General features: G+C 37.0%; 2 protein-coding genes across 13 annotated transcripts in view; one reads left to right on the forward strand and one right to left on the reverse strand.

The window, feature by feature from the left end:
• LOC100116789 (MORN repeat-containing protein 4 homolog) overlaps window positions 1-25,940 on the forward strand; it is an 86,084-nt gene that overhangs the window by 54,709 nt on the left and 5,435 nt on the right. The window lies entirely within an intron of this gene.
• Dop2 (dopamine receptor type D2) overlaps window positions 11,779-25,940 on the reverse strand; it is a 572,837-nt gene continuing 558,675 nt past the window's right edge. For 8 of the 12 annotated variants that reach the window (XM_031932017.1, XM_031932013.1, XM_031932008.1 and 5 more), the window contains one exon: window positions 11,779-12,936. In XM_031932017.1, coding sequence (XP_031787877.1) covers window positions 12,907-12,936 — 30 coding nt within the window. In that variant the 3' untranslated portion in view covers window positions 11,779-12,906. 12 annotated transcript variants of the gene reach the window in all.

Raw genomic sequence — 25,940 nt, forward strand, 5'->3', positions numbered from 1 at the left:
CGGGAGTCGCCTCCATCTTCCACCGACTCCACCAACTGGTACACTTGATTGAAAAAAATATCCTTTTAACTTTCATTTAGTTGCAGAAATTATCTATATAAGTTGCATATGTTCCGTTAGAAACATGTATACTTATTCAGATAAATTCATCATCTAAATTCATAAAATTAACTTTCAATTTTAATCAAAGAAGTGAACAAAAATAATCACAATAATGTTTGGATTCTATTTAGCATTATTACACCATATCATATAATAATACGAAATAGTCTCATGCAGTATTGTGATTATTTTTACCTATAAATATATTCCAGTTTCTTATCTACCTATTTATCAATTTATGTACGTATTCTATCTATTAATATATGAAACTATTTACATTTATTATTTAATATAACTACAAATATTTATCTAAATCAATGTAAAAAATGGTTTAACAAAATAATTATTCAAATGCAGTAATAAATGACTATAGAAAAATTTTTAACATTAACATTTCTAATCTACTACAAATATTTTCTTATTTGATTGGTTATAGTTATTTCCAAATTATTTTTAAATAATTATATACATGTATATATTTTGTCACGCAAAATAACGCTCTTAATCTTGAACAATTGTTTACCTTAGAAGCTAAAGCTATACTGCAATGACCTTAAAACCCTATACCTCAACTCAACTAGTATTACGAGAAATAAAAGTATTATAGTACCGATAAATAAAAAGAGAATTAGTAATAACAATTGTTATATTGAAGCGATCTCAACGTTTATTTCACTGCCGAACAATTTAAAAGTGTTAGAAATAAGTTAATCGAGTCAACAAAAAATAATGTATAAAATCCAATTGTTGAAAGCTGAAAGATATATGTTTCTACTTAAAATGTTAAATATGAAATAATTTATATGCATATGATGCTAAAATATTAACAAAAAAGTAGCAGTATGGAGGCTTCTAATTATGCGTATTATTGGATAAGATTGAGTTTTAAGTTTTTTTTATTGTTATTTTATTATAATTATAATGCCAGGCCTGTGGTCAGATCACCTTTTTTATCTTTGAAGCAAAATGGTAATAAAGTGGTAAATGATAAATAAATAAATAAATATATCTATATGTAACACAAATATTTACAGATAAAATCTGTTGACACAATATGACGTACCGCTAAACGATACATTCTACAGGTTGGATTAGAATTATATCCACCTCTTCCGCGTAATTTGGCATGATCATGTTCTACTGAATCTTGATTGCAAAGACCCGTTGCTAACTCGTAGTCTGGAAAATCTGATTTTAAATCTGTGTAAAGAGTAACCAAAGCGTTTACAGTCAAAGGGATTCCGGAAAAGCATGGTGGTTTTCAAACGGTTTTTCCACTTGGCACTACCCAGTCTTTTGACCAAACTACAAATTTCTCAAGACGCTGCTGAATCTCTGGATTCCTATCTGACAATGGACGCTTCAGCGGATTTGTTGAATATAAATATAAAGAATTACATGCTTTTATTACAGAATTCAGATTTTCAAAAAAATCAGCTGAAGCTTTCCAAGTCGCCGATGACATCAATCCATTTGGATCTTCACCCGCTAACCTAATTGCACTTGCCATTCGCTGGCTCAATAATTGAAACGCTAATTTTACTTTCATGGCATCAAAATTATTGGGATTGAAGTGATTCTCACTCAAATGTCCATGTCCTAGTTCCATGACTCCTGTCAAGTTCCCATGTCTTGATCAAATCTTTAAAACTTATAATAACATTGCCATTGCTTAAAATTTTGTCATGGGATCTTAACTGAGAAAGTAATCTTTTAATAAGATGAGGCCAATCAACAGTTGCAAAATATTTTTTATCCTCAAAAAAAAGTATGGCCTATCTGGAGTGACATTTAAAAGTTTAAACAACTTTTGATTGCTGCTACCTTGATTGCAAACGATTAATCGAACGTCAGCAGTAATTTTCTTTAATTCAATTGAAAGAATTTGAAGAATTTCCAGAAGTTCTTCAGCTGTCGTGCCATGTTCATTGAATCCAAAAGCTAACATTTGATGCCATGGATTCTTAGCATTGATACTATCCAAACAAAACAATAGTGCATGCCTAGTGATTGCCCTGCTTCTAAAGTTTTTACCCATATCAACTAATCCTTCGATTATGACGTACATCTTGGAATATTCTTCATAAGCTTTTATAGACATTTCATCTTTTGCCATGTTTTGCAAATTTTGTCGAAGTTTTTCAAAAATAATTTTATCTACTCCCGGAACAACATCGTATTCGGAAACCCAATTTCTAATCGTAGATTCTGAAGGTAAATGTAATTCCGCCTTTCGCAAACGAGTATAACACGCTGCAGAATAATAATACATCTGTTTCGCTAAATCTTTTTCATCTTTTGCATAAGGAGTTTTTGCTTTATGCAATTGCAATTATATCATTGTTTTAGCAGTACTACTAATATTTTTACTCTCTAGAAAATCATCGACAGTCAAATTTTTATTTCTAATATATTTAACTTTTAATTTCTTACGCAAACGAAGATTTTTCATTTTTTCAGCTTTTACAGATTTCTGCAATTACTTCACTTTCATTGTCAAAGACTCAACTAATTTCTGTTTAGAACGAGCATACAACTTACAACATCTAAAAACTTTTATTTTTCTTTGTGAAGTTTTTGCTTCTGTAAATGCTGTATTTGACGTATATACATCATCATCAATATGTAAATAGTCAAGGTCAGTATCCTTCTCGTCATGTACAAAAAGATTGTTTAGCTAAAGGATAACTGAACTTAACCATTGACGGATTAAATGAAATCTCATCCTCGCTGGAATTTACACCTTTACCGACATGTTCACCTTCAGCTGCATGCTCCTGCAAAATCATAAATGAGTTTACCTGTTGTTCCGGATGATGTACCTCCATTTGTTGTTCATCGTTGATATTCTGCTGCTGTTGTTGCTGTTGATCGTATGGGTCGACTGACAGCTGCTGTTGTTGCTGTTGTTTCTGGTGCTCGACATCCTGTTGTTGCTGTTGGTCCTGGTGCTCGACATCCTGTTGTTGCTGGTGGTCCTGCTGGTCGACACGCTGTTGTTGCTGTTGGTCCTGCTGGTTGACATTCTGCTGCTGTTGTTGATGCGCATCCTGCTGTTGATCTTCTTTGAGCACGTCCTGCTGCTGATGTATTTGTTGCACATCCTGATGCTGCTGCTGCTGCATCCTCCAAGGAATCGGATTTCGATTGCGTCGCAACCTGGTTTTACCAACGTCCACGAAATCTTCATCTTGAAAATGTTGATTACAGACAGCAGCTGTTCTTATCGACGAGGAGGACCAGTTAGATAGCAGCTGTTTCCCTACAAAATTATATTTTAATTTAAAACAAATTATAACATGAAAAAATGTTTTTTTTAATTGATAAATTTAATAAGAATATTTATACATATGTAATTCATAAATTAAAATTTTTTGTATTAAAATTTAATAAAAAATAATGTAACTTAATATAAATGGATGTAACTAACAAATTATTTAATTATTTATAAAAAATAATATACAGTAACGGGGGAGGGGGGGGGTTGCATGGGTTGCGAGATTATAATACAGCTTTACCATAATTTTTAAGTTTCTGTGCTATTTAACATAACTTAATAGAAAAGAGACGTAATTTTAAAAAAATGTTTGATATTAAAATTGATTTATAATGACATAACATCGTTTTCAGGATAATTCACTAAATATTGATCTAAATATAATTATTATATGTGTCTAATGATTATAGATTATATTGATATAGTTATATTATATCATTTGTATTCATATATGCATACGATAATATAACTATATGATCCTCTACTTCTTTCAACTATCTGTAAAACCATTTATGTCCAAAAGAACGACATGCATTTTTTAGATCAACATTTTGCTAAAAAAATGTTAAAAGAAAACAGAAATGTAAATTTTTTAACAGTCGAATAAATGTTTATAACTTTTGCACGTGTACACCGCAAAATACACAATAAAAATATGTACATTTATAAAAATTGATGTGCTAGGTGACTCCGGACACTTCTGTGATTAACATTTCGCTTAAAAAATGGTTGAAAAAAATGAATTTAAAATTTGTAACGGAAGAATGATGGATTATAAATTTTTCGCATATATTTACCGCAAATAAACATAACAAAAATATGTATATTTATAAAAGAATCGATGTTATACACGTCCTTGGACATTTTTGCAATTAACATTTAGCTAAAAAATTAAAAAAAAAGAAGATATGTACAATTTTTTACGATAGCATGAAGCATCCATATTGTTTACACATATACACCTCAAATAAGCATGATAAATATATATATTAACAAGTATTGAGAGATTTTAAACAAATATTAATGAAATATAATATTTTCATATTATGTAGATATTTCAGTTTTTGATTTATATTTCAAAATATTGATGTTATACATTACTTAAATATTATTTTAATTATTTATATAGACTGCCAACGATGTCCAGACACGTATAAACGACTTAAAACAACGCTTACTGAGAAGTAAACTGACATTTCAACCACTTATCGTTGCTGTAGAACCGGAACCAAACATCGAGAAGCTTTATGTAGCTGTCAACGATCAATTGTATTCGATTAATTCCATTTTAACTGCGATAAAGCTAGCTATAGCAGTATTTTTTAGTCTAGATTGCGAATACTCAGAAAATACCCAAACGATTTGGACATTTTTACAAAGGGTTTTCACTGATATTAAGTTACCTACAGATATACTAAACATTCAATCGAATATTATTCTTGGTCACATTGAAGGTATCTTGAAACAATAAATTAGTAACAATGACGATAACGTGCATATATTGTTCGAGTGAGTACGCAAATTGCTTTTTATTATTTGATCATATTACAGAATCACATCGATTTGAAACTAATTTTTATTGTATTTTTAACGATTGTAATAGAGTGTACTCGCAATTTCATTCATTCAGAAAACATTTTACACAAAAACATGGATCATTTAAATCTAGCTCTCTTTGTACGTCAGTATTAAATAATGATATCTATAAGGAAGAAAAAGATCTTCTAGTTACTAATTCAACTTACACTGTGACTGAGAATACTATTACAGATCTTAGTTTTAGTGATTCGGAATCGGATGACGAATCAATAATTTACGAAGAGAATATGTCTGAACAAATCAACGATAAGGCTGTGACAGATAACTCACCTCAAAGGTACAAAAGTATTGTAAATGACGCGTGGTTAAAGTTTACTGCTTCTTTAAGCACAAAAAAAAGTATTCCGCGTGTGTTCACCGATATTATCGTACAGGAAACAAATGATCTGCTACTAAGCGTCTTAAAAACTGTAAAAAAGAAGTTTGTTCGTGTATTAAAAATCTTAGTGAGGAAGAGCTTGACAACATCAGCGTTTTATTTTCTGATATACTTGACTGCTCGTCAACTATTTTTTGAATTGCCTGGTATGTTCAAAGAAACAATTGAATACTTGAATAATTTAAAATCAAATGAACAAATAATAAGTAATCTTATTCAAGCCAATTATTGGAAAGAAAGGTCAAAAAGTTTTAATTATAAAATAGTATTTCCCTTGATTATGTATTATGACGATTATGAGAACAACAACCCGCTAGGTACACAAAAAGGGATAGCAAAATCAGGTGCAGTTTATATTCAAACCCCAGTGCTTCCTCCGCAATATCAATCGAAAATTGAAAACATATTTTTGTTTATACTTTTTAATACGATAGATAGAAAAGTTTTCAAGAACGAAATCATTTTCACGAAAGCTGTTGATGAGTTGAATCGTTTAAGTAATGTAGGTATAGAAATTGAATTGCTTTTTGGCCGTACAAAAATTTTTTTTGAGTTAGTATTATTTGTAGGGGTTAATCACGGTGTTCATACCTTTGTAGGTTTAAATGAATGTTTTTTAGCTAACGTATTTTGTCAGCATTGTTTGACTAAACAGATAGAAAAAGATAAAATTGTATTAGAGAAAGATTGCGTTTTACGAACTATCGAAACTTACGAATCATTACTACAGTTGAATGATCCAAAGATAACAGGAATAAAAGAAAAATGTGTTTTGCATAAAATACATAATTTTCACTCTGCGAAAAATATCGCTGTAGATGTGATGCACGATCTCTTAGAAGGCGTCTGTCGTTATGACATTGCATTGGTTTTAAATTATTTCATTAACACTTTAAAACTTTTTACTCTAGAAGAGCTCAGTATAAGGCTGCAAGGGTTTGACTATGGATTAAATGCAAATATCAATAAACCGTCAGAATTAAACGAAAATTCATTAAAAAAAAATTGTTTAACTATGTCATCCTCTGAAATGTTTTGCTTAGTAGATAATTTAAATGTAATTATAGGCTCATTAGTCCCAATAGACAATGAATATTGGGTATTCTATTTGACTTTGAGGGAAATAGTCACTACAGTCACGAGTACAATAATTATTTCTTCAACTCATATCCTTTTAGAAACAATCATTTATGTATTTAGATTAGTTAAATCGGTTATTTCCAAACCTCTTCAAGCCGAAGCATCACTTATTGGTGCACTACCCTAGGTGTATGTTTGAATTCGGTCCGCTGTGGAAAATTTCATGCATGCGTTTTGAGAGCAAAAATCAAGAAGGAAAACAAATATCAAAATCGACACCGAGTAGGATTAATATTAACCGAACCATTGCGATAAAACACCAACTTTATCTAAATTTTAGATTTATGCAATCCAAATCATCAGATACTGTTCTCCCGACAAGTTCAATAGTACCTGTATCTAAATTAAAATTTCACCATCGTTATATTGATTTGTTGAACGTTTCAGCATCTGACAATATTATAAGCGTAAAGTCCATCGATTATAATGGTAAGAAAATCCAAAAGAATACTGTTCTTATTAGTTTTACAGAATCAGGTCCGGAAATCAACAAAGTGCATGAAATCGTTGTAATAGAATCTCAATATGTTTTTGTCACACTAAAATTCGATGATTGTTATCTCAACTGTAATTTACAGGCGTATAAAATCTTCGACATAAATAGTTTTAAGTATACCATAATTACAGAAGAAGATGTACGCAATTGTGTAATTTCTCATATTACCATGCTGTCAGAAGGTTTGTATTATGTTCGAAAAACATGGATTTGATATATGTTACATAATAAATAATGCAATAAACAATTAACTTTACTACTTTTTTCTATCCTTATCGTACATTAAAAAGTATTTACACAGGATTATTGTATTTCGCGCGCACCTTCTCTTCGCGCGCAACATTCTTAGCTTTGAGAAATTGGTTAGTTCACTTTTAACACTAGAGGGCGACGCGTAAACTCTGCCCGCAAGTGCTAAGAATACTGAGCGATTGCTATATAAGAAATTTTTTTAACGTCTCTGACAACTAGAAAAGCGATTGCGATGATGCGTTCTTAGCTTAGGTTGCGATAAAATGTACAGCGTGCGATGTATATATGTAAATTTAGGGTCTTCATGATTGATCTGCGAAATAGCGTTCTCAAACTGCGATTAAGTATATGTGTATATATATATATATATATAAGTTGACAACATTGATTAACAAACTTTCCCCACTAATCAACCAAAAGAAGATAGGGTTCGCCATTAAAAGAAATTCAATATTTTGAATATTAAAAAACAAATTGCATGAAATATAATTTAATACACAGTAGAATAAAATTTGCTATGTAATATGGTAAAATTTGAGATCTCCAAATTTTACTATACTGTATACTAAAATTTAGTGGAATTCGAGTTTGTTCCCCCATTACTATACGGTATAGTAATTTTTCCTGCAACTTTTACGTAAAAATTTCTTTCCGTGCAGGCTATCATCTAGACCACTGAGCTACGAACATGTTGTATATCAGCTGATCAAAAGTAGCATATTTTCATAGCTTACACATAAAACCACTTTTTATTTCAATCTACTTTTGTCAGAGCTTCAACATTAATAATCAAAATAGATGCATAATTAATATCAAAACAGATAATTCTTTAACAGGTTGAGTGCTAAGCCACTAATTATGATGTGTAATCGTTTTGAAAATAGGGGTTATCGACTTCTTTTGGTCGAAGCAGCATTTAAAAATTACACAATAGCAATCGACAATTTGCATTGATATGTATGGGTCATGTAGCGCTCAACCTCTTAATGAATATGAAATCGACTTCACTTACCTGAATTTTCAATCCATAATCGTTGTCTTTCTGGATCCATTGGAAAACGAAACAAGCGATGACCTGTGAGCTTTCAATTGTTGCAGCGGATGTATTTACAAAAGTCGTACACTGTTAACTGCTTGGCCATTTTGCACTACTATTGCACTTAACGAAACAAAAAACACGAAAAAAACACAAGAATTTGCTCAAAAAACGCAACTACACGTGTTCGATTTCGATGCTCGCGACGGCTATGTAAACATTAACTGACAGATCAAAATAAATGCACATCGCCTCGCGCGCGACGTCGCTAGATTCCGGGAATTATCTCGCCCCGTGAAGTATTGTGTTTTTCTTAAAATATCGATTGAACATTTTTTCCCAAACATTTTACAGAATATGATTGTTCGCTAATACGCTCCTTACGGTCCGATTATATCATTATATAAAAAGTATTAATGAATAGAACAATTATACATACCTGCATATTTACAAATATTAATTGATGAAATCTTAATGATATAAAATCAATTAAATAAATTTTTATTCCTACGGAGGGAGTTTCAAGATAGCGGCTTAAATGCAGTGGAGGAAATGGCAGTAAAGTCTGTGCGCAAGGCATATGGCGATACGCAGACGACGGTCATTCAAATGCCAGCAAAAATGGCTTAGCAGATGATCGCAAAGCAAAAAATGAGGATAGGCTGGGTAGTATGCAGAATACGAGAGATAAAGCGGAATGCACGTTTACTTCACTGCTATAAATGTCTAGGATTTGGACATATCGGCAAAAACTGCACAGTAACACAGGATCAAAGTAAATACTGTTACAAGTGTGGAGTCGAAGGACATAATGCAAGAGATTGTAGAAACGAACCAAGCTGCGTTCTCTGCCAAGAAAGAGGAGCAACAGAGAAAAGTGACCATGCTGCTGGTAGCTACAAATGCCCAGTATACCGTGTGGCAGTAGAAAAGTTGAAGAAATGATGATAATGAAAATAGTGCAGTTGAATTTGAATCACTGCGAGACAGCACAGAATTACTTAACTAGTACGTTTATGAGACAGAGGTCGACGTAGCCATTCTATGTGAACATACAGGGCTCTCGACGAGACATCGTGGGAAACAGACGACACTGGCAGAGCAGCGATCTAGGCATGTGGTAACTTGGCATTCCAGGAAAAAATATTGACTAGCGAGGAAATATTTGTTCGTGCAAAGATAGCAGGAATACACGTATACAGCTGCTATGCTTCGCCTAACGCACCGATTGAACAGTTCGAGCAGCAGTTAGATCGACTCGTGCAGGATATTGCGGGAAGAAAGCCAGTAATTATCGCAGGCGATTTTAACGCATGGGCCGTAGAGTGGAACAGTTAAAGAACTAACCAAAGAAGACGAATACTGCTAGAAGCATCTGCTCTCCGGGACTTGGTGTTAGTTAATCAGGGTAGCACTAACACCTTTAGAAGAGGAGACGCAGGATCTATTGTAGACCTGACCTCAATTGACAAGTGGACCGTGAGTAACCACTACACAAATAGTGATCACCAGGTGATAATAATTTATTGCACTTGAGATTTCGAGAAAAAGTAGATATTTTATGTGTTTTGGCTACGTTTATTGCGTAACTTCTAAACCCCTATGGTTTTTAAGATATCAAAGTTTCAATTTTTTTTTTTGAAAATTCCGATTCCTTATATGGTGATTTACCATAAAAAGAGCTCTCTGCTGCTAAAATTTTAAACGATTTTGTCAAGCGGTCCTCAAGTGAAGAGTTAAAATGTAAAAACCGATTTTTCTCAAAACTTTTGCTTCCTCTTATAAGGGTGTCTCGGCACGTCGTTAAAGTCCCTCCCTATGAATTTATGTCATACAGTCGCCAACAACTTTGCAACTCGCCGCGGCGCCAGAATAATCGCGCTCGCACGCGTATATCGTCGTGAAGGTCACGCGCGCCGGATCACCCTCGCATGGGTGATATACACTCACATATGCACTCTCTCCCATGCACTGCGCGCCACACAAACCTTCTCTCTCTCTCGGCAACGACGTTCCTAATCCTGTACAGGCTGCAAGACTTGGTCACTGCGCTGGACCGCTAGGCAAGATCAGGAATACTCGTATAATTCGATCCGCTGGACACAGCACAGCACACGGTATCACGAATTTTTTCGATTTTGAATTGTCGAAGCAAAGTCCCGTGTTTACCTTCCGAAGGCCGAGCGCTATCTGAGCGCGTACCTGAGGGATTAGCCCGCGAGCTCGCTCTCTCTCTATCTCTTTCGCGCCTATTGCCGAATTCGCACGTGTTTATTATCGCGCGCGCGACTCTACACTTTTTCGGCGCGGCGTAGCGGTACTCATACCGCTACGAGTTGGCTGTGGTACTCAACTCGTTACAATATATATATATATATATATATATATATATATATATATATATATGAAAAAATATTGACGGCAGCGTCCGTATTCTATAATAAAAAAGCAGAGGGGTCTGCAAACTTTTGGACAATGAACCATTCAAAACTTATATATTAAATTATGTATCAAAAACCGTCTTATACATTAGCAGGCAGATTATACTGTATATTAAAACAATTTTTTATTTATTAGATTTATAAATTTAGTTGGAGGAAGCTTCGTGCCAATGAATTGACAGAGGTTTTTATTTTTTTGCAGTTAATCCATTTGGATTAGCATCAACAAATATATTTTTCATTATTGTTTAGTAAAAACAAAATAATTTATTTTAATTAAAACAAATACTTCAATTTTATGAGTTCAATTCTGACATGATTTTTTGGAAGGCTTTAGACGCATCGCATTTCCTTATTTGGAACTTTCGTGTGCTTTGGTCGAAGTCCGTGGACCAATGAGAAAATTCGGATAAAAATTCTCTTCTTGGATGTGCTCTATTCACTTTGCACTTCTTTTCTATCAAAGTGGCTGAAATTTATCTTTTTTGTACTGGCTATGCTCGAACGTTCCCCGAAACTCTAGAGGGAACTGCATCTCGTCTCGCTTTGCATGGGGTCATCTTCGGAGGCTGCTCATCTCGGAGTTTCAGGGGTAAGATATGTTTATGTGGATACTATTTTACCAGCTCTGGGTTTTATCTTCGTATACTGTGTGTGTCGATCTTCTGTGTTCTGTTCGGTCTATTCCTTATCGTCTTTGATGCTAGTGAGTTACGCTCGCTTATATGCGTGCATGAGTGTAGTGGTTCGGCTTCCTCTTTTCTTCGCTCTTCCCCTCTACTCTGTTGTACGTGTGTTAGTGATTCTGACGTTTACTCTCATGCGTTTTCAAACATATTAAATATCATGTTTATAATTATTTGTGCTAGTGATATTTGATTCCGAATTATCATTATATATGAAAGTTACTTTATTAATGCTCTATGTTACACTGTTGTTATTCATCTTTTGTTTGATTTAATCAATTGTCGTGCTATGCTGCTTTATTCTTTGATGCTACCGTCTGCTTATTGATGTGTGGGCGTGTAGCTGTTTGGCTTCCTTTTTTCTTGTGTATTTTTTTTTTGCTGTGTACGTACATATCGATGCCCCTGGCTTCGCATTCCTTCGCCTTTTTCCTCTGCTTTGCTGTTTGTGTGCATGTCAGTGTATGTCGATGTACTTTAGTTCAATATTACTCCTATACATTTCCAAGCGACATGTATTTAATCATTTTGCGTTATTGAATTTTCGTTCTATGATAAAACTTCGGTTTCTTTCTATCACGTTTTATATTCTTTAATGATTTTATTTATTTCTATTCGGATTTTGTTTACTCTTCCTGTCACGTTGTTTCTATTCTGTTTTAATGAATTATTGAATATATTCTGATATTTTTAATTTCGCGTTTCTATTATAATCTCTTTATCGTATTCTATCTAGAGTACGGTTATCTTATCTTTTGTTGCATTTAAATGAAAAAGGTGTTCGTTGACTAGTGTTACGATAGTTAGAGCTAGAGATAGCTAGAGTCACTCATGACAGCTATGTTGACTGCGAAGTATGGGTAGCGTACAGTAATCAATTATACAGCAACGATTCTCAAGATAGCCAGAAATGGTGTTACAAGAGGCGAGGCTGAAGAGGCCAAATACAAAATACTTCTAAGACTGATGCAGAGAAACGGGGTCACAGGGTTGATCTTGCCCTCTCCAACCCGATGCTAAGAAACGTAGGAGCTAGGTAGTCTTTACTAAAGGTCGGTAAGGCTTCGAAGAGGATTTGCGTCACAGTCAGGTGCATGAATCTGGCCGTAAAGCGTACGTTTTTTATTCAGTGCAAATCGAACATACAGTGTGGCTGAGGGTAAGACGGTTTCGACTGCCCTCTTTTTTATTAGAAAAAAAAATACTCACACTATTACAAAGAATTATCTATGAGAAAGCAAAAATAAATATGTCTATTTAACAATTTTGTTTTTATTTTATTTATAGTATTCAAACATTCTATGTGACGAAAAGAGAATTCTGGAAAATTATGTAACTCAATTTTTTAATATTAAACCACAATTTTTAATAGTAAAAACAATGAAAAGTTAATATATTTTTCCTGGTGTATTATAAATTGAGTATTCAGATTCAATCGATTTCAGTGATATGAGCAGGTAAAAAAAGTTTTCTGAAATATTACGCTCCATCGTTAATGTTATCTCATTGGTCGCTTTCGCTGCTGTACCTGTAATACAGATAATTTTATTTTTATATGATCTATTTAATTACGTACATAAATACCATAATAACTCTATTTCTACTCTATAAAGTATTCTAATCGAATATTTGTATAAGAATTAAGATAAATAATATTTATTATAATTGCTACAAATCACTTAAAACGAAGCGCTCTACGCTTTAAATAAGGTACTCTCGCCTATCTTTGAACACACGTCTAGGGAGAGAGTTCGCTTTCTACGAAGGATGATGTCTCTGGACTGTCCGAGCAAGCAGGATGGTACAAAGTTCACCTCGTGTCCGACTGCACAAAGGAAACTCTTCACATCGCACTCAAGTATCGATCAAAATTACCATCAAACATACGTCACATCTCGTAGACGATGTCCCGTTGTCAGGATAAAGTTATTTAATATCAAATAATTTGAAGAATTTTGAAAGTTTTGACGGCTTAAATGGTGGCCTTTCGTTTGAAAATGGAATAAAAACTAAATGCAACAGGGACGACTGTAGATTTTCCTTCGGCTGATTACTGCCTTCACCAAAATATATATATATATTTTTTTTTGGCGATTATTGACCTTGTGAAAAATCTACGCCTTCGGGCAGTAAATTTACCCTCGGAAAAAATTTGCTAATTTTGTCCCTTGTTGCATAATGTACTACAATCAACGGTCACATCACTCGGTCGCATTTTGATGGAGACTTAGTTCAACACGTACATTGTAAACAAGTACATTCGAAATGAATTTTTGAGTATTTCGAATAATAATAAATTGTTAACCTAATTTAATAAAAAAGTAGCATGAACTCGAAGTTACTGTTAAAAAAAAAGTTTTAATGGTGTTAAATAATAGGTATATTGATTGGACGAAATAACATGTGTAAAAATATGTCGCTCGTCTTGCTGATGCTCAATCGGTAGAAAAGTAATAAATTATTTTAAATCAAAACTTTTGAGATGTTGCAAACTTGATATATGTATTCGTTGTATATACATGAAGTTACATAAAGTTTATAATAGCTTACTGGGGTGGGGGGGGGGGGGGGCGTGCTCGCTTCGCTCGCCAAACCCCTAATTTCAATTTTCATTTTCAATAGTATAATTTTATAATTTCTAAATCTTCTCATTACGATTTTGATTGTTCTTTCCAAAATGATTAATTTTTGAATTGAACTCGTTTCGCTTGCCAACCCCCAATTTTAAAATAGGTAATAATTTATAAGTTGAAAATATTTCTACTGCACTTCTAATTTTAATTATATTCGATATTTGAAAATCTATTATGTTTAAACTCGCAGTGGTTACCTATAACATAATGCATAGCCATCGTATCAACAACATATAACAACAAATTCTTGCCAGCTTTGTATTCACGTTGCGTCAAAAGTTTTACTCGCGATTTTTCAATGCTATATGCACAAATAGTTTGATTATTCCTATAAAACTGAATTCAAAATTAAATCGCGAGTTTTTATGTATAAATTATTGTGCGGGATACTAAATCCAGGCTGCAATCATTTGTAAGAGAGAATGAGAGAGAAGAGGAGAGAGATAAAGAGAACCATACTCAACATTGAAAGTTAAGTATATTCAATCTATACAATTTTGACATAGTAGATAGACAGAATATCCAATAAAATGTCAGAATGTGAAATAGAAAAAAAAATCCTCGGAGATAGCTATTACTTATTTCATCGCTTTTCATATTTTGTGTTTAATACGGAAGAAAATTATATGAAAATTAGAGCCAAAATTGTAAATCATGTTTATGAGAATTGGGAATATTTTGAGCCATTTATAGTAGGCGACGAATCTTTGAAAATTATTGATAGAATTACTTATAAAAAGCATATGTCAATGAATGGTACGCACGGCAGTGAAGTGGAAATTATAGCATGTGTTCGTCTATATTCTGTTCGTATTTTAGTTTCTAGTACAAATTTTATAAATCCTATGTATTACGGTCGCGATTCTATTACTTATAATGAAAATGAATTGAATTTATTTTTATCTGGTTTCATAGACACAGGCCATTATGACATACAAAATTATAACAATTTAAATTATTAGGCTGATTATAAAAAAAATTACTATCGTACAAACCGTGATGCTTTAAAATTAAAAAGAGTTGAGATTGATAATTCAAACACTGATTATTGAAAAAAGAAAAGGAGAGGTGACTTAATAAAAAATATAAGTAAAACCCGTTTAATAAAAAAAAAACAGAATAAAGACAGAGTAGAAAATATGAGTTCTTATTCTTTAGATAATAAAAGACAAAAAGATGCAGTCAACAACATGAGCAAAGTTAGATTACAAAAGTAAAGGTCTAAGGGTATTATTGAAAATATGACTGATAATAGATTACAGAAAAAAAAGGTGCGAAGATGTAGTTCAGAACATGACTGATAATAGATTAGAGAAAAAAAGGTGCAACGATGTAGTTCAGAACATGACGGACGATAGATTAGAGAAAAAAAGGTGCAAAGATGTAGTTCAGAACATGACGGACGATAGATTAGAGAAAAAGAGATGCAAAGATATAGTTGAAAATATGACTGGGATTAGATCAGAGAAAAACAGGTTTAAGGATACAACAGAAAATATGAATAGCAATCGTGTTAACAAACGGCGCCAGATTCAAAGGGCAAATAAACTGTTTTCATCAAAACTTTCTTACTTAGACTTTAGTGAAATGGATTACGTATGTCCTTATTGTAATGCTTTTTATTGGTCCCTAGAGTTTTCTGACAAAAGTTGTTGTCATAATGGCGAAGTAAAATTACCACCGCTCAGTGAATATAATGATAGTTTAAAATAATTAAGGGGCATTGGCGAGCAAAGCGAAAATGGGTAAAATATATATCATGGGCCGGCCAAATAAGGGGAAGTTATAATGAAGGCAAGGGAGGGAGGACGAATGAGGGGGAGCTAATAACCTAAAATGAGGGGGAGCCAGAAACAGTAAAATGATGTAGAAATCGTTCATTATTAACCCAATAACGAAAGTTAAGTTAAAAATAACGTAAAAAAGGCATAATTCTATCCCAATAACCCAAATTGAGGGGGAGCTAATTTCTGAAACAATGGCGGCGGCGGCAGCGAAGAAGATTTTTTATTAATATAGAGAGATACATTATATAAGGTATTATAATTCAAATATATACACGCACACATACACGCACGCGCGCGTGCACACATACTATAACGAGCGGCGAGATACTTGTATTCTCACGTACTCGTTCGTCGCCAGAAGTTAGGTTGGATCAGTAGACGATGCCATCGGATATCTGTAACGACAGTACAAACTGCAAAGAGGGAGTTCAGAAGGGTACTCGGGGACGAAGCGTGAGCTATGAGCGTACTAAAAGAACTTGTTCACATAACCCTATAGCATATAAATAACATACAGGAATACGCCTTAATTTTTTTTTAACACGTGCATTGAAAAGACTCGTTTTCATGCATCTAAAGTGAATGGTAAGCTGTTCATTTCGAGTGTGCGGGAGGGAATGGCGATTCCCTCCCGCTACTCAAAAACACTCAAAATGAATCTAATTTTTGGAAAATTTTAAAAATTTTTGAAAGAGAGTGGCACGACTCAAAATGCGCGACTTTTACCATTCACTCTATACGTAATTATAGTTTTTTATATTGCTATAACTTGGAACTGATGGTACTTAGAGGTCTGACTATTTTCTTGTGTTCTTTTGGGGGTGTACTAGATAAGTATATATTAGGGTGACACATTCTGCATCAAATTTCAGGTATCTTTTTTTGGTGGATTCCTAGTGGTAGCCGAATAGTCAAGGAATTCGGCAGATTTTTTTTTTATATTATTTAAACAATTTGTTAGGGTGTCTCCAGGGCTTCAAAGATTTAAAAAATTTTTTGACCTACCATAAATTCTCTTCGGTAGTTTTTATGGTAGGGTATGCTCTACCGTGGACGATCGAGGTCCTCTCAGTCACTAAACAAATATTTCTAGACGTTTTTTGGCCTACAAATTGCAAATTTCGTATGTTTTCTTTAAATTTGTTTTTAAAATAAGTTATTAACAATTTTTTTATTTCACTGGAAAGGTTTGTTAAATTTTGTATTAATTCGCTCGAATTTGTAGGATTTAAAAATGTTGATTAAAAGCTGAGTTTTTAAATTTTTGTTTAATAATTGTTTAGTTTATGCTTATTATTTATAATGGTTGTTGTTAAAAGTCTAAGTTAAACAAATTAGGATTTTTTTAACTTAAATTTTTAAATATCGATGTTTAAAGGTGAGAAGATGTACACAGTAGTTAAACTAATTCAAAACAGAGAGGCATCGGCAGAGTTGGGCCTACAAACACCATGTGTCGTGTTTCTCTGCACCGTATGGGAAAGGGTCGTTAAAGTATCATATCGGCTTATCCCTTGAAAAAATGTACAGCTTTCACCTACTTTTTGAAACTAAATCCGCAACTTTCATTCAATTTTACGCACTGTTATTATTTCTTTTTCTGCAAAATTTTATCTGGGATTGATTCTTCATGAATTGAAGAACACTCTGTAAAATGTACAAGTGCCTTGAAGCAAATGAAAGGGCCCGAATTAGCTTCCGAAAATCAGCATTTTTAACCAAAATAAGGCGTCTTATTTTTCGTAATTATTACCTTATTTTAGTCAAACTTTCACTAATCGATTGTTATGAACAGTATTACATGATTCAAGAGAAATTTTTTTTTTAAATGTTGCGATGGTGCCTTTTGCACGTCGCGTGAAGGCAAGTTAGTCGAACGCGGAGAACCACTGGCGACAGCTAAGTTGCCAGGGCTCTTCTAATTTTTGTGCTATTTTTCCCGAGCTACATCGCGAGTGCGCGTAATGCACGTGAATATGGAACATCACCGGAGCGGAGGAAGGATGACGCCGAGGAAGAGAGAAAAAACACAGAGAAACGTGTAGAGAGTGGCATTGCTGTGCCAGTGCGGAGATAGGGATAGTATAAGTGCGAGTGAGAGAGAGAGAGAGAGCGTGAGAGGAGAGCGCGTGCGCCAATCGCCGAGCCGAGCCGAGCTTCGCGCCGTCGGGGCAACGAGGAGCGTGGAAGATGAGCCGTGCAAGGCTGATACGCGTCGGAGAAGCGGGAGCGAGCGGTGAAGAGCGCGGTTTTCTCCCGTTCACGGACTTTTTGTGTGACACCCAAGCGGAACACACGCGCCGGAGAAATTTGAGTTAGAGTCTGTGTGAGATTTATTGTAGGGTGTAAAGTTCAAGGGTTATCGTGGGGACGTCTAGATCGAGAGGACGACCTGGACTTCCGAGGCCACTTTCACCGAGGGAACGAGAGAGAGGAAGCTGCGCCAAGGTCATCTCCAGGAAGTTGCCATCCCGAGTCGAGCTGCCAGCGTCAGTCTAGGCGTCGAGGCGTAAACTAAGTAGGTACTCAGAGACGAGTGTAAAAACGAGGATCCCGAAGAATTTCTCGAGCAGATTGACGAGTGTCGTGAAGGATCAGGAACACGCGAGCGAGATTTGTTAGCTGCGTTGCCGTGTTGTTTAGGAAAATGAGAGCCTATCTGGTACCGAACAAATCGAAAGGAATTCTATTCGTGGTCGGCATTTTGTCGAGCGTTTCATGCAGTTCATGCAGGATTACGATCGCGAGGAGTTAACAGAAGACTTGTACAAGCGGACACAGGGCGAGGGCGAGATCGCATATAGCTAGCTTTCGCTACATAGTTTCTCGCTTTAAACATCCCCCTTCTCATCGGGAGCAAGTAGGAATCGCGTATCGTAAATTGCATCCGAGTTATAGAGACGCGATAGGCGATAAAGTCATAGAGAGTCTTGAAGATATCGTGAGGTACGGTCAACTGTATGAGCGCAAGAAGAAAATGGATTCGCGCTATGCTCCGTCGCCACATGCGGATAAGATGCATGTGCCGGGGGCAGCTTATACGGGATCGACGCGTAAGCAGAAGGTAGCTGCGACGAAGGACGAGGAAGTCGCGGCCGTAGACGGTAATCCGCCGATAAATAACGCGGGAGATAAGGGGCAGCAGAAGAAGAATAATGAGTCGGGAAGTAAAACAGAGTCGAAAGGCGAGACAGGGCAGTCGAAGGTGCCGGCCGGAGAAACGCATGCTGCCGCTGCAGTCGCCGTGAATCACGGAGACGCGCAGACGCAAGGATTGTCGGCATGGCGTACCAATAATCAGGCACAGGGTGATAGCAGGGGTCGAAGCGGACATCAGGCGCAAGCGAGCGCGAAGCCGCCTCAGCAGGCGAAATTCTCGTTAGGAGCGGAGGCTTCAGCAGGTGATAAACTGCACGAATTCGTAGGCACGTGCTATATGTGTCAAGGCGTGGGACATCATGCGTCTCAGTGCCCCGAGGTCAGGTGCTTCGCGTGTAATCAGAAAGGACACGTGAGCCGCAGCTGCCCTAATCGAGGTGTACTGCCAAAACTGCGGCAAGCAGGATGTTACGTTTCAGACCTGCCCAACGTGTTCAGAATTACGTGCGCGGTTGGGAAACGGGCAGACCGGGAGATTGAAAAAGTAACTTTAATTCCCCGGGGAAATTCTAATTCGAGTAGCGATAGTAGTGACGATGTTCGTTTTCACGAAACCGTCGATTCGCGCCGAGAAAGTATGATTGAAAGAGTTAGGAATAAAGGTGAGTGTACAAACCGAGAACGCGAGCGAGTCTTTATCGACATGGCGTGATGGTCTTCCTGCGCTATCGGGAGAAGAGTTCTCAAAACGTAGCATCGAGGCCTTACGGTTGAGAAGCGAGTCGCATAAATCAGAAGCGCAGAGAGTAGATTCGAGTGACGAGGAAGAGTTAGCGTACAGAAATTTAGGCAAAATAGCGAAGGCAATAGAAACGCTTACCGCTGAGCCGGAGTTGAGAGAGAATCGAGTAATGAAACAGCCTGTCGATGCTGAGAGTAGTAGAATCGCAGGCAGAAAAGACGTCTCGGATAAGAGTAATATCTCGAACACGGGCTTGGATCTGAGGCAGAGTGAGGGAGACGAATGCGAAGAAGTAGTTGCGAGCGTAAACGCGGATAATCCAAACTTCATATTCGTGAGTATTGGCGGTAAAAATTATAAGGCGCTAATGGACCCGGGCGCGACGTTTTCGATGGTAGGACCACACGTGGCATAGAGGTTTAAGTCAAGGCTGCGGCCAACGAATATGCGCGTTAGAACGGCAACCGGGAAAGTTAGCCAAGTGCAGGGAATCATGCGAACGATGCTCGAGATCGACAGTCACGCACATCCGATTGATTTTGATGTGGTGACGGATCTTGATCATGACGTTATATTAGGCATGGATTTCTGCGAGACTTTCGATTTAGATACACGATTAGGTCGGAAGTTATGGCGTGTTTTTGAGTGTCCGTGGCATGCGTATTTGCGTAACGAGAACGCAAAGAGAGGGAAGGCAGTGATTTTTGCAGAGTGTGCAGAAATTCGCGAGTTAGAGTGAGTGAGCGTGAAAGAGTCGGAGAACTTGTAGATCGAGTGTTAGCCGATCAACCGAGTGGCATCGGTCTAACACATTTAGCAGAACATCACATCGTCGTGACGGATTTTCGGCCGATTAGGCATATATTCCGCCGCAGATCGCCGATGATGATGCAAGTAGCTACGGAGGGAGTGGAGAGGATATTTAATGAGGGGATTATCGAGCGTTGTGCGAGTGATTATACGAGTGCGCCGGTTATGATAGCCAAAGGAGATGGAACGTATAGGTTCTGCGTGGATTATCGCGATTTTAATAAAGTAACGAGAAAAGACGCGTATCCCATGAAAAATATGGATTCAATCTTAGATCGGCTACGAAAAGCGCATTATCTGTCCAAAATCGATTGCACCGGTAGTCAATTATCCGGCTCCGAACGTAAAAGCGCTACGAAGATTTTTGGGAATGGTCGGCTGGTACGCGCGGTTTATCGAGAAGAATTCGGAATGAAAATTACCGTTAGCGAAACTCCTACGCAAGGGACAGAAATGGACCTGGCGAGAGGAGCAACAGGCTTCCTTCGAGGCGTATAAAAAGGCCTTGACAGAGGCGCCGATGCTCGCGAGACCAGACTTTTCGAAGCCGTTCACGTTACAGTGCGACGCGAGCAATCATACAATCGCAGGTGTGTTGAAGCAGGAGAAAGATGACGGAGAGCATCCGATCGTGTACGTGAGTCGAGTGTTGACAGCGGCCGAGAAGAATTATACAGTAACCGAGAAGGAGGCACTCGCGGTTCTGTGGGCAATTAAAATGCTGCGACCGTATTTAGAGGGGTATCCGTTTCGCGTGATCACGGATATCGAAATTATATACCGTAAGGGCGCGCTGAATCATTTTCCCGATGCGTTATCGCGTGCTACGAAACAGGAGGAGGAGGAAGTTGCGGGATTTTCAGAGGTGCGTGATCCGAAGTATTTGCAGATGATGGAAGACGTGTTGCAATTTCCGAAAAAATATCAGAATTGGAAGGTAGAGGACGGATGTTTGTATCGGTATAGAAACGATCCGTTGTTAGATCCGATCGTAGACCGTGAAGAAGGGTGGCGTCTCGTCGTCCCCGATGAATGCAAGGAACGGGTGTTGCGCGAGGCGTACTGCACACCGACAACCGGCCATCTTGGAGTCGAGAAAACATATGATAGGTTACGCGCGATTATTACTGGAAGGGAGTATATCACGACGTGCACGCGTTCGTGCAGTCGCGCGAAACTTGTCAAATATATAAGGTGCCACAACCCGGAAAGCAGAGGTTAATAAGTAAGAGAATAGTAGAGCGTCCGTGGGCCGTAGTGGCAGCTGATCTAATGGAATTTCCGCCGGGCAAATCTCAGCATAAATATCTAATCGTTTTTCAGGATTTATTCACGAGATGGATCGAGGTTAAGCCGTTGCGTAAGGCTGACGGCAAATCGGGCGCGGGCGTTAGAGGAGTTAATTTTATTTAGGTGAGAGACGCCAGATTATTTATTAACTGATAACGGAAAAGAATTCGACAATAAACACTTAAAGGATACGCTGGAGGAGTATGGAGTTAAGCATATAACGACGCCGCCGTACCATCCGCAGGCGAATCATGTAGAGCTGAGTAATAGGACGTTAAAAACGATGATTGCGAGTTTCAGTAAGCAAGATCACCGAAATTAGGACGTACACGTGCACGAATTTAGGCATGCGGTGAATACAGCGGTGCAGGCGTCGACGAAAGTATCGCCCGCGTTCTTAAATTTCGGCCGTCATCCGAGACAGGTAGCTAGTTTGCGTCGCGAAGTGCCCAGGCCCCATAAACTTTATGAATATAGGGGTTTATGGTGCCCAAGCTTACAAAATATAGGGGTTTGAGGAGCCCGAACTTATATATAGGTTATTATGGTGCCCACATATAAAAGGTACTCAGAGCCCGGATAAAGACGACATAGGTCGCTTTGACGAAATTGGTCATTACTAAGTTGACAACGCTTGAAAATAAGAAGGTCTTATATTTAAAACAATTTAGTACTCAGACCGGATAATGACGAAATTTTACACGTGAACATTTAAGTGACTGGATCACAACAACATTATAAGAACTGTGATCAGTAATATGTTAATATTAATTAAAATTATATGCTTTAATAGTCTAAATAATGAAGTCGTATTAATCTTATTGTCTTCTTTTTCCTTTTTCTTTCTTTCTTTCTTGTTTTTACCCTCTTCCACGGTGGTAATGTCCCTGTTATGGGTGGTGGGCACTGAGTAGTGCTGGAAGTCGTCACTACGTTTCACGTTTCTTATTGGTCTCGTTCTGTGTAGAAGACCATCCCTTCCTCTTTCTTGGCGTTTCTACCTTCCGTTTCTCTTCTGAGGTCAGCGAGGTCCGTGAGCTATTTGATATCATCAGTCCAAAGCTAGACTTGGTCTTGCTCAACGCTTCTCTTACGCTGATGAGCCGTTTCCAGAAAGACATGACCTTCCTCATGTCATCCTTAACACTCTTGTGAATGTTTTTGGCTGGACCTACTACAGCATCCATCTTGTCCAAATAGTTCTGAATCTTGTCCATCAACTCTTCTTCCGCACGATCTGCTGTCTGAATTTTAGATCATACCTTGTGCATTCCCCTGTTTATGACTCCATCACATCCTGATGCGTCACTTGAGGCTAATCTTCCTTTAAGGGCCGAGTGACCTACCTCTATAACCTCCTGTTTTGTTTGAGTTAATTGGCTCCCCCCAACATCCATGGAGCCTGCGTCGGCCACCGGGGCTTTTACCCGATCGGAACCAACGTGGGGAGTAGGCCGTAAAGCTTGACCCGCTTGGGGCAGTGTTATAATTAACTCACTGTTCATGATTGATTTATATTCGGGGTTTCTTCCCCTATCCTGTATCCTAAGAAGGAGCCCTTTAACAAGGTGCTGTCATCCGGGCCAGATGAGCCTTGGTTATTTTAACGATGTTGCTACTCCTCCCCCTCCTTCTTCCCCACCTCTTGTGTGGTGTGACCCAGGCTTGGGGCCGGCGTAGCGAAGTTGTGTGTGTGTGTATGTGTGGAGGATTCCGCGTCAACTAAGACAGAGCTGTACCCAAAAATCTTTATGACATAACATTTTCAAAAAGTCATAAAAGTTAGCCTTTTTTATCTACTTTTAATTACCGAGTGGCACTTTTTTAAATTTCGACCATAGGCAGAGCTGTACGTCCACTAACTTAAAAAAAAAACTCTATTACGATTGAAAAGCTTATAACTTTTTACAGGAGCGGTCATTTTTAACCAGTCAGAGCTTCAATTAAAGCTTTTGTTACGTCCGGGCGGCTGCACAGAGCCAATACTCGCACATTAGAAATAATTACGAATTCCGAGTAGACGAGACCTTTTATTTAGCATAGTCCGCTCACGCGATACCGCCTATGAAAAAGGTAAAGAAGCGCGCGATTTTACCAGTCGCTCGACTGACGGTGCGATAGTGATAGCTCACGGAGTAACGAGATTCAGAGTGACTTCCAAATATATGGAGAATGTTAAGATACGACAATATGAACTGACACAATAATGTTGCATGCGACACTGACGTTAACGTATGAATAAGGATAAGGACAAACGACTTGTTTTGAAAGTGAAAGGCTTGTAGTTACCGACTGGCTGGCTCGCTTTCGTTCTGGCTCTATAGCTCGTCTTGAGGGCGCGCAGTTTTGAATGTAATAATTTGTACGCAAGATTTAATAGTTAAGAGTAATGATTTATTCAACTCATCTGGTTATAAATGGTAAAATATATAGGACCTCGACTGAGTACAACTCGTGTTTGAGTCAGAAATGCAACGAAGTCCGAAAACTAGGCGAACGCTCTGAGTCTAAGTCCAATTACAAAAAAGTAGTTTAAGTCGAGAGTTGGGCAGAGCTTTGCTCTACCAGTAAGAACTCCGGAATCCGAAAGATGCTCCTCCTTGCTCTTCATTGGTATATATAATATTTAATTAAGATTTTTTAAGAAATGTCTTTCATTAGGTCCGATGGGGCATGTTTAAGGTACATTTTAAGCCTGGGTAGAGTAAAGAAGATGGTCCACATATTTCACAAAGCCATGGCAAGTGACTAAAAACACTTATTTATATAGTAAAATGTCATGAATTTTGGTCAGTGATTTTGTACGGACGGATACACCTCAAATTCTCAAAAAATGAAAAATTCAATTTTTGGTTCATATTTTTCCCACATTGTTTAAAAAATGAATCAACCTATTGTTATGTCCTAACCCTGGTAGAAATAGTAACGGTTAATAAGCTAAGTTCTAAGACACAAGTTGTGGTTAACGATTTAACTAAATAAGCGTTTAACCGTAATAAATGCATAGATATGACGCATTAACTCATGATAAAACGAAACTTTTGCTTGAAATTTGTCAAACGACTGCTACAATCCAAAAATTGTAGAAAAATACGTTACAATCGTAAAAAATCCAAATATTCGTAATAAGACATATATACGTTTTAATGCCAAAAAAAAAGGAAAAACAATTTTTAACTTAATAATAATACTGATGTGGTATTATAGATACGCATCACTAAAATATTAGCAATATTTTAATTTATTTTTTTACATTAAAATTTGATAAAACTGGCCAATTAAACTTAACTTTTTAACGAATTTCAACCTTTAATTTTCTACCAGGGAAACTATTGAAAGTTGTCACCGGACAGTAACTCTACGGGTTGGTTTGCTTTATGATCACGGAGGACGACAAAGCTTTAAACGCAGAGTCTTAGCGCCCTCGGTGCTTGACTACCCTCGCGATCTAAGAAAGAACAGCCTCCAGTAGCCGCCGGAAAGTCTCTTGAAACTACTATGGTCCTTGTATATTTTTAATCGGAATCCCACACTGAGGTTAATAACTTAAATTAATTCTCTCTTGACAGTTGGCTAAATAAGACGTCATTCCTATTGTTATGGTTATATCGCGGACTAATACTTCGCTACGCTAGTGGTGCGATTAACTTCTTATGAAACGCAAAGACGAAGAGAGAAAGAGAGAAGTGATACGCAATAGAGCCGCGCAGCCTGTTTAATAATGTGTCACCTACCTTTCTGCTTTTTCTGCTGTTGATCTGCTTTGCTCCCAGCACGTCCTCTCAGTGGCGTCGATTCGGCTTCAAAAACAGATGGGTTTCGATTTCGAATAGGTACGTCAAGGATCAGGAGCTTTAGGGTCAAATGTGCACTCACGATTTAACTTTAATAAAATTTATTTAATTGCCACACGATTTGGAATTAACGCTTGCTCGCAACTATCTAACGTCTTGCGAATTATTTTAAATTTTCAATAATGACGAACAACAATGTAAGTATGCTAAAATTCTATAAGTGTTACACGACCGAAATTTTTCTAAGTCTTAGATGATCAAGAATATTCTAAGTTCCAAGATGTTATACCGGACTGGGCGCGGGCAGAGCTTTTGTGTGGCGACGATTTTTGAAGCAGACTGAGGACGTGATGACCTGTTGCTGGGCTCTTTTACGC

Source organism: Nasonia vitripennis (genome assembly GCF_009193385.2).
Source record: "Nasonia vitripennis strain AsymCx chromosome 1 unlocalized genomic scaffold, Nvit_psr_1.1 chr1_random0006, whole genome shotgun sequence".
NCBI lineage: Eukaryota > Metazoa > Arthropoda > Insecta > Hymenoptera > Pteromalidae > Nasonia > Nasonia vitripennis.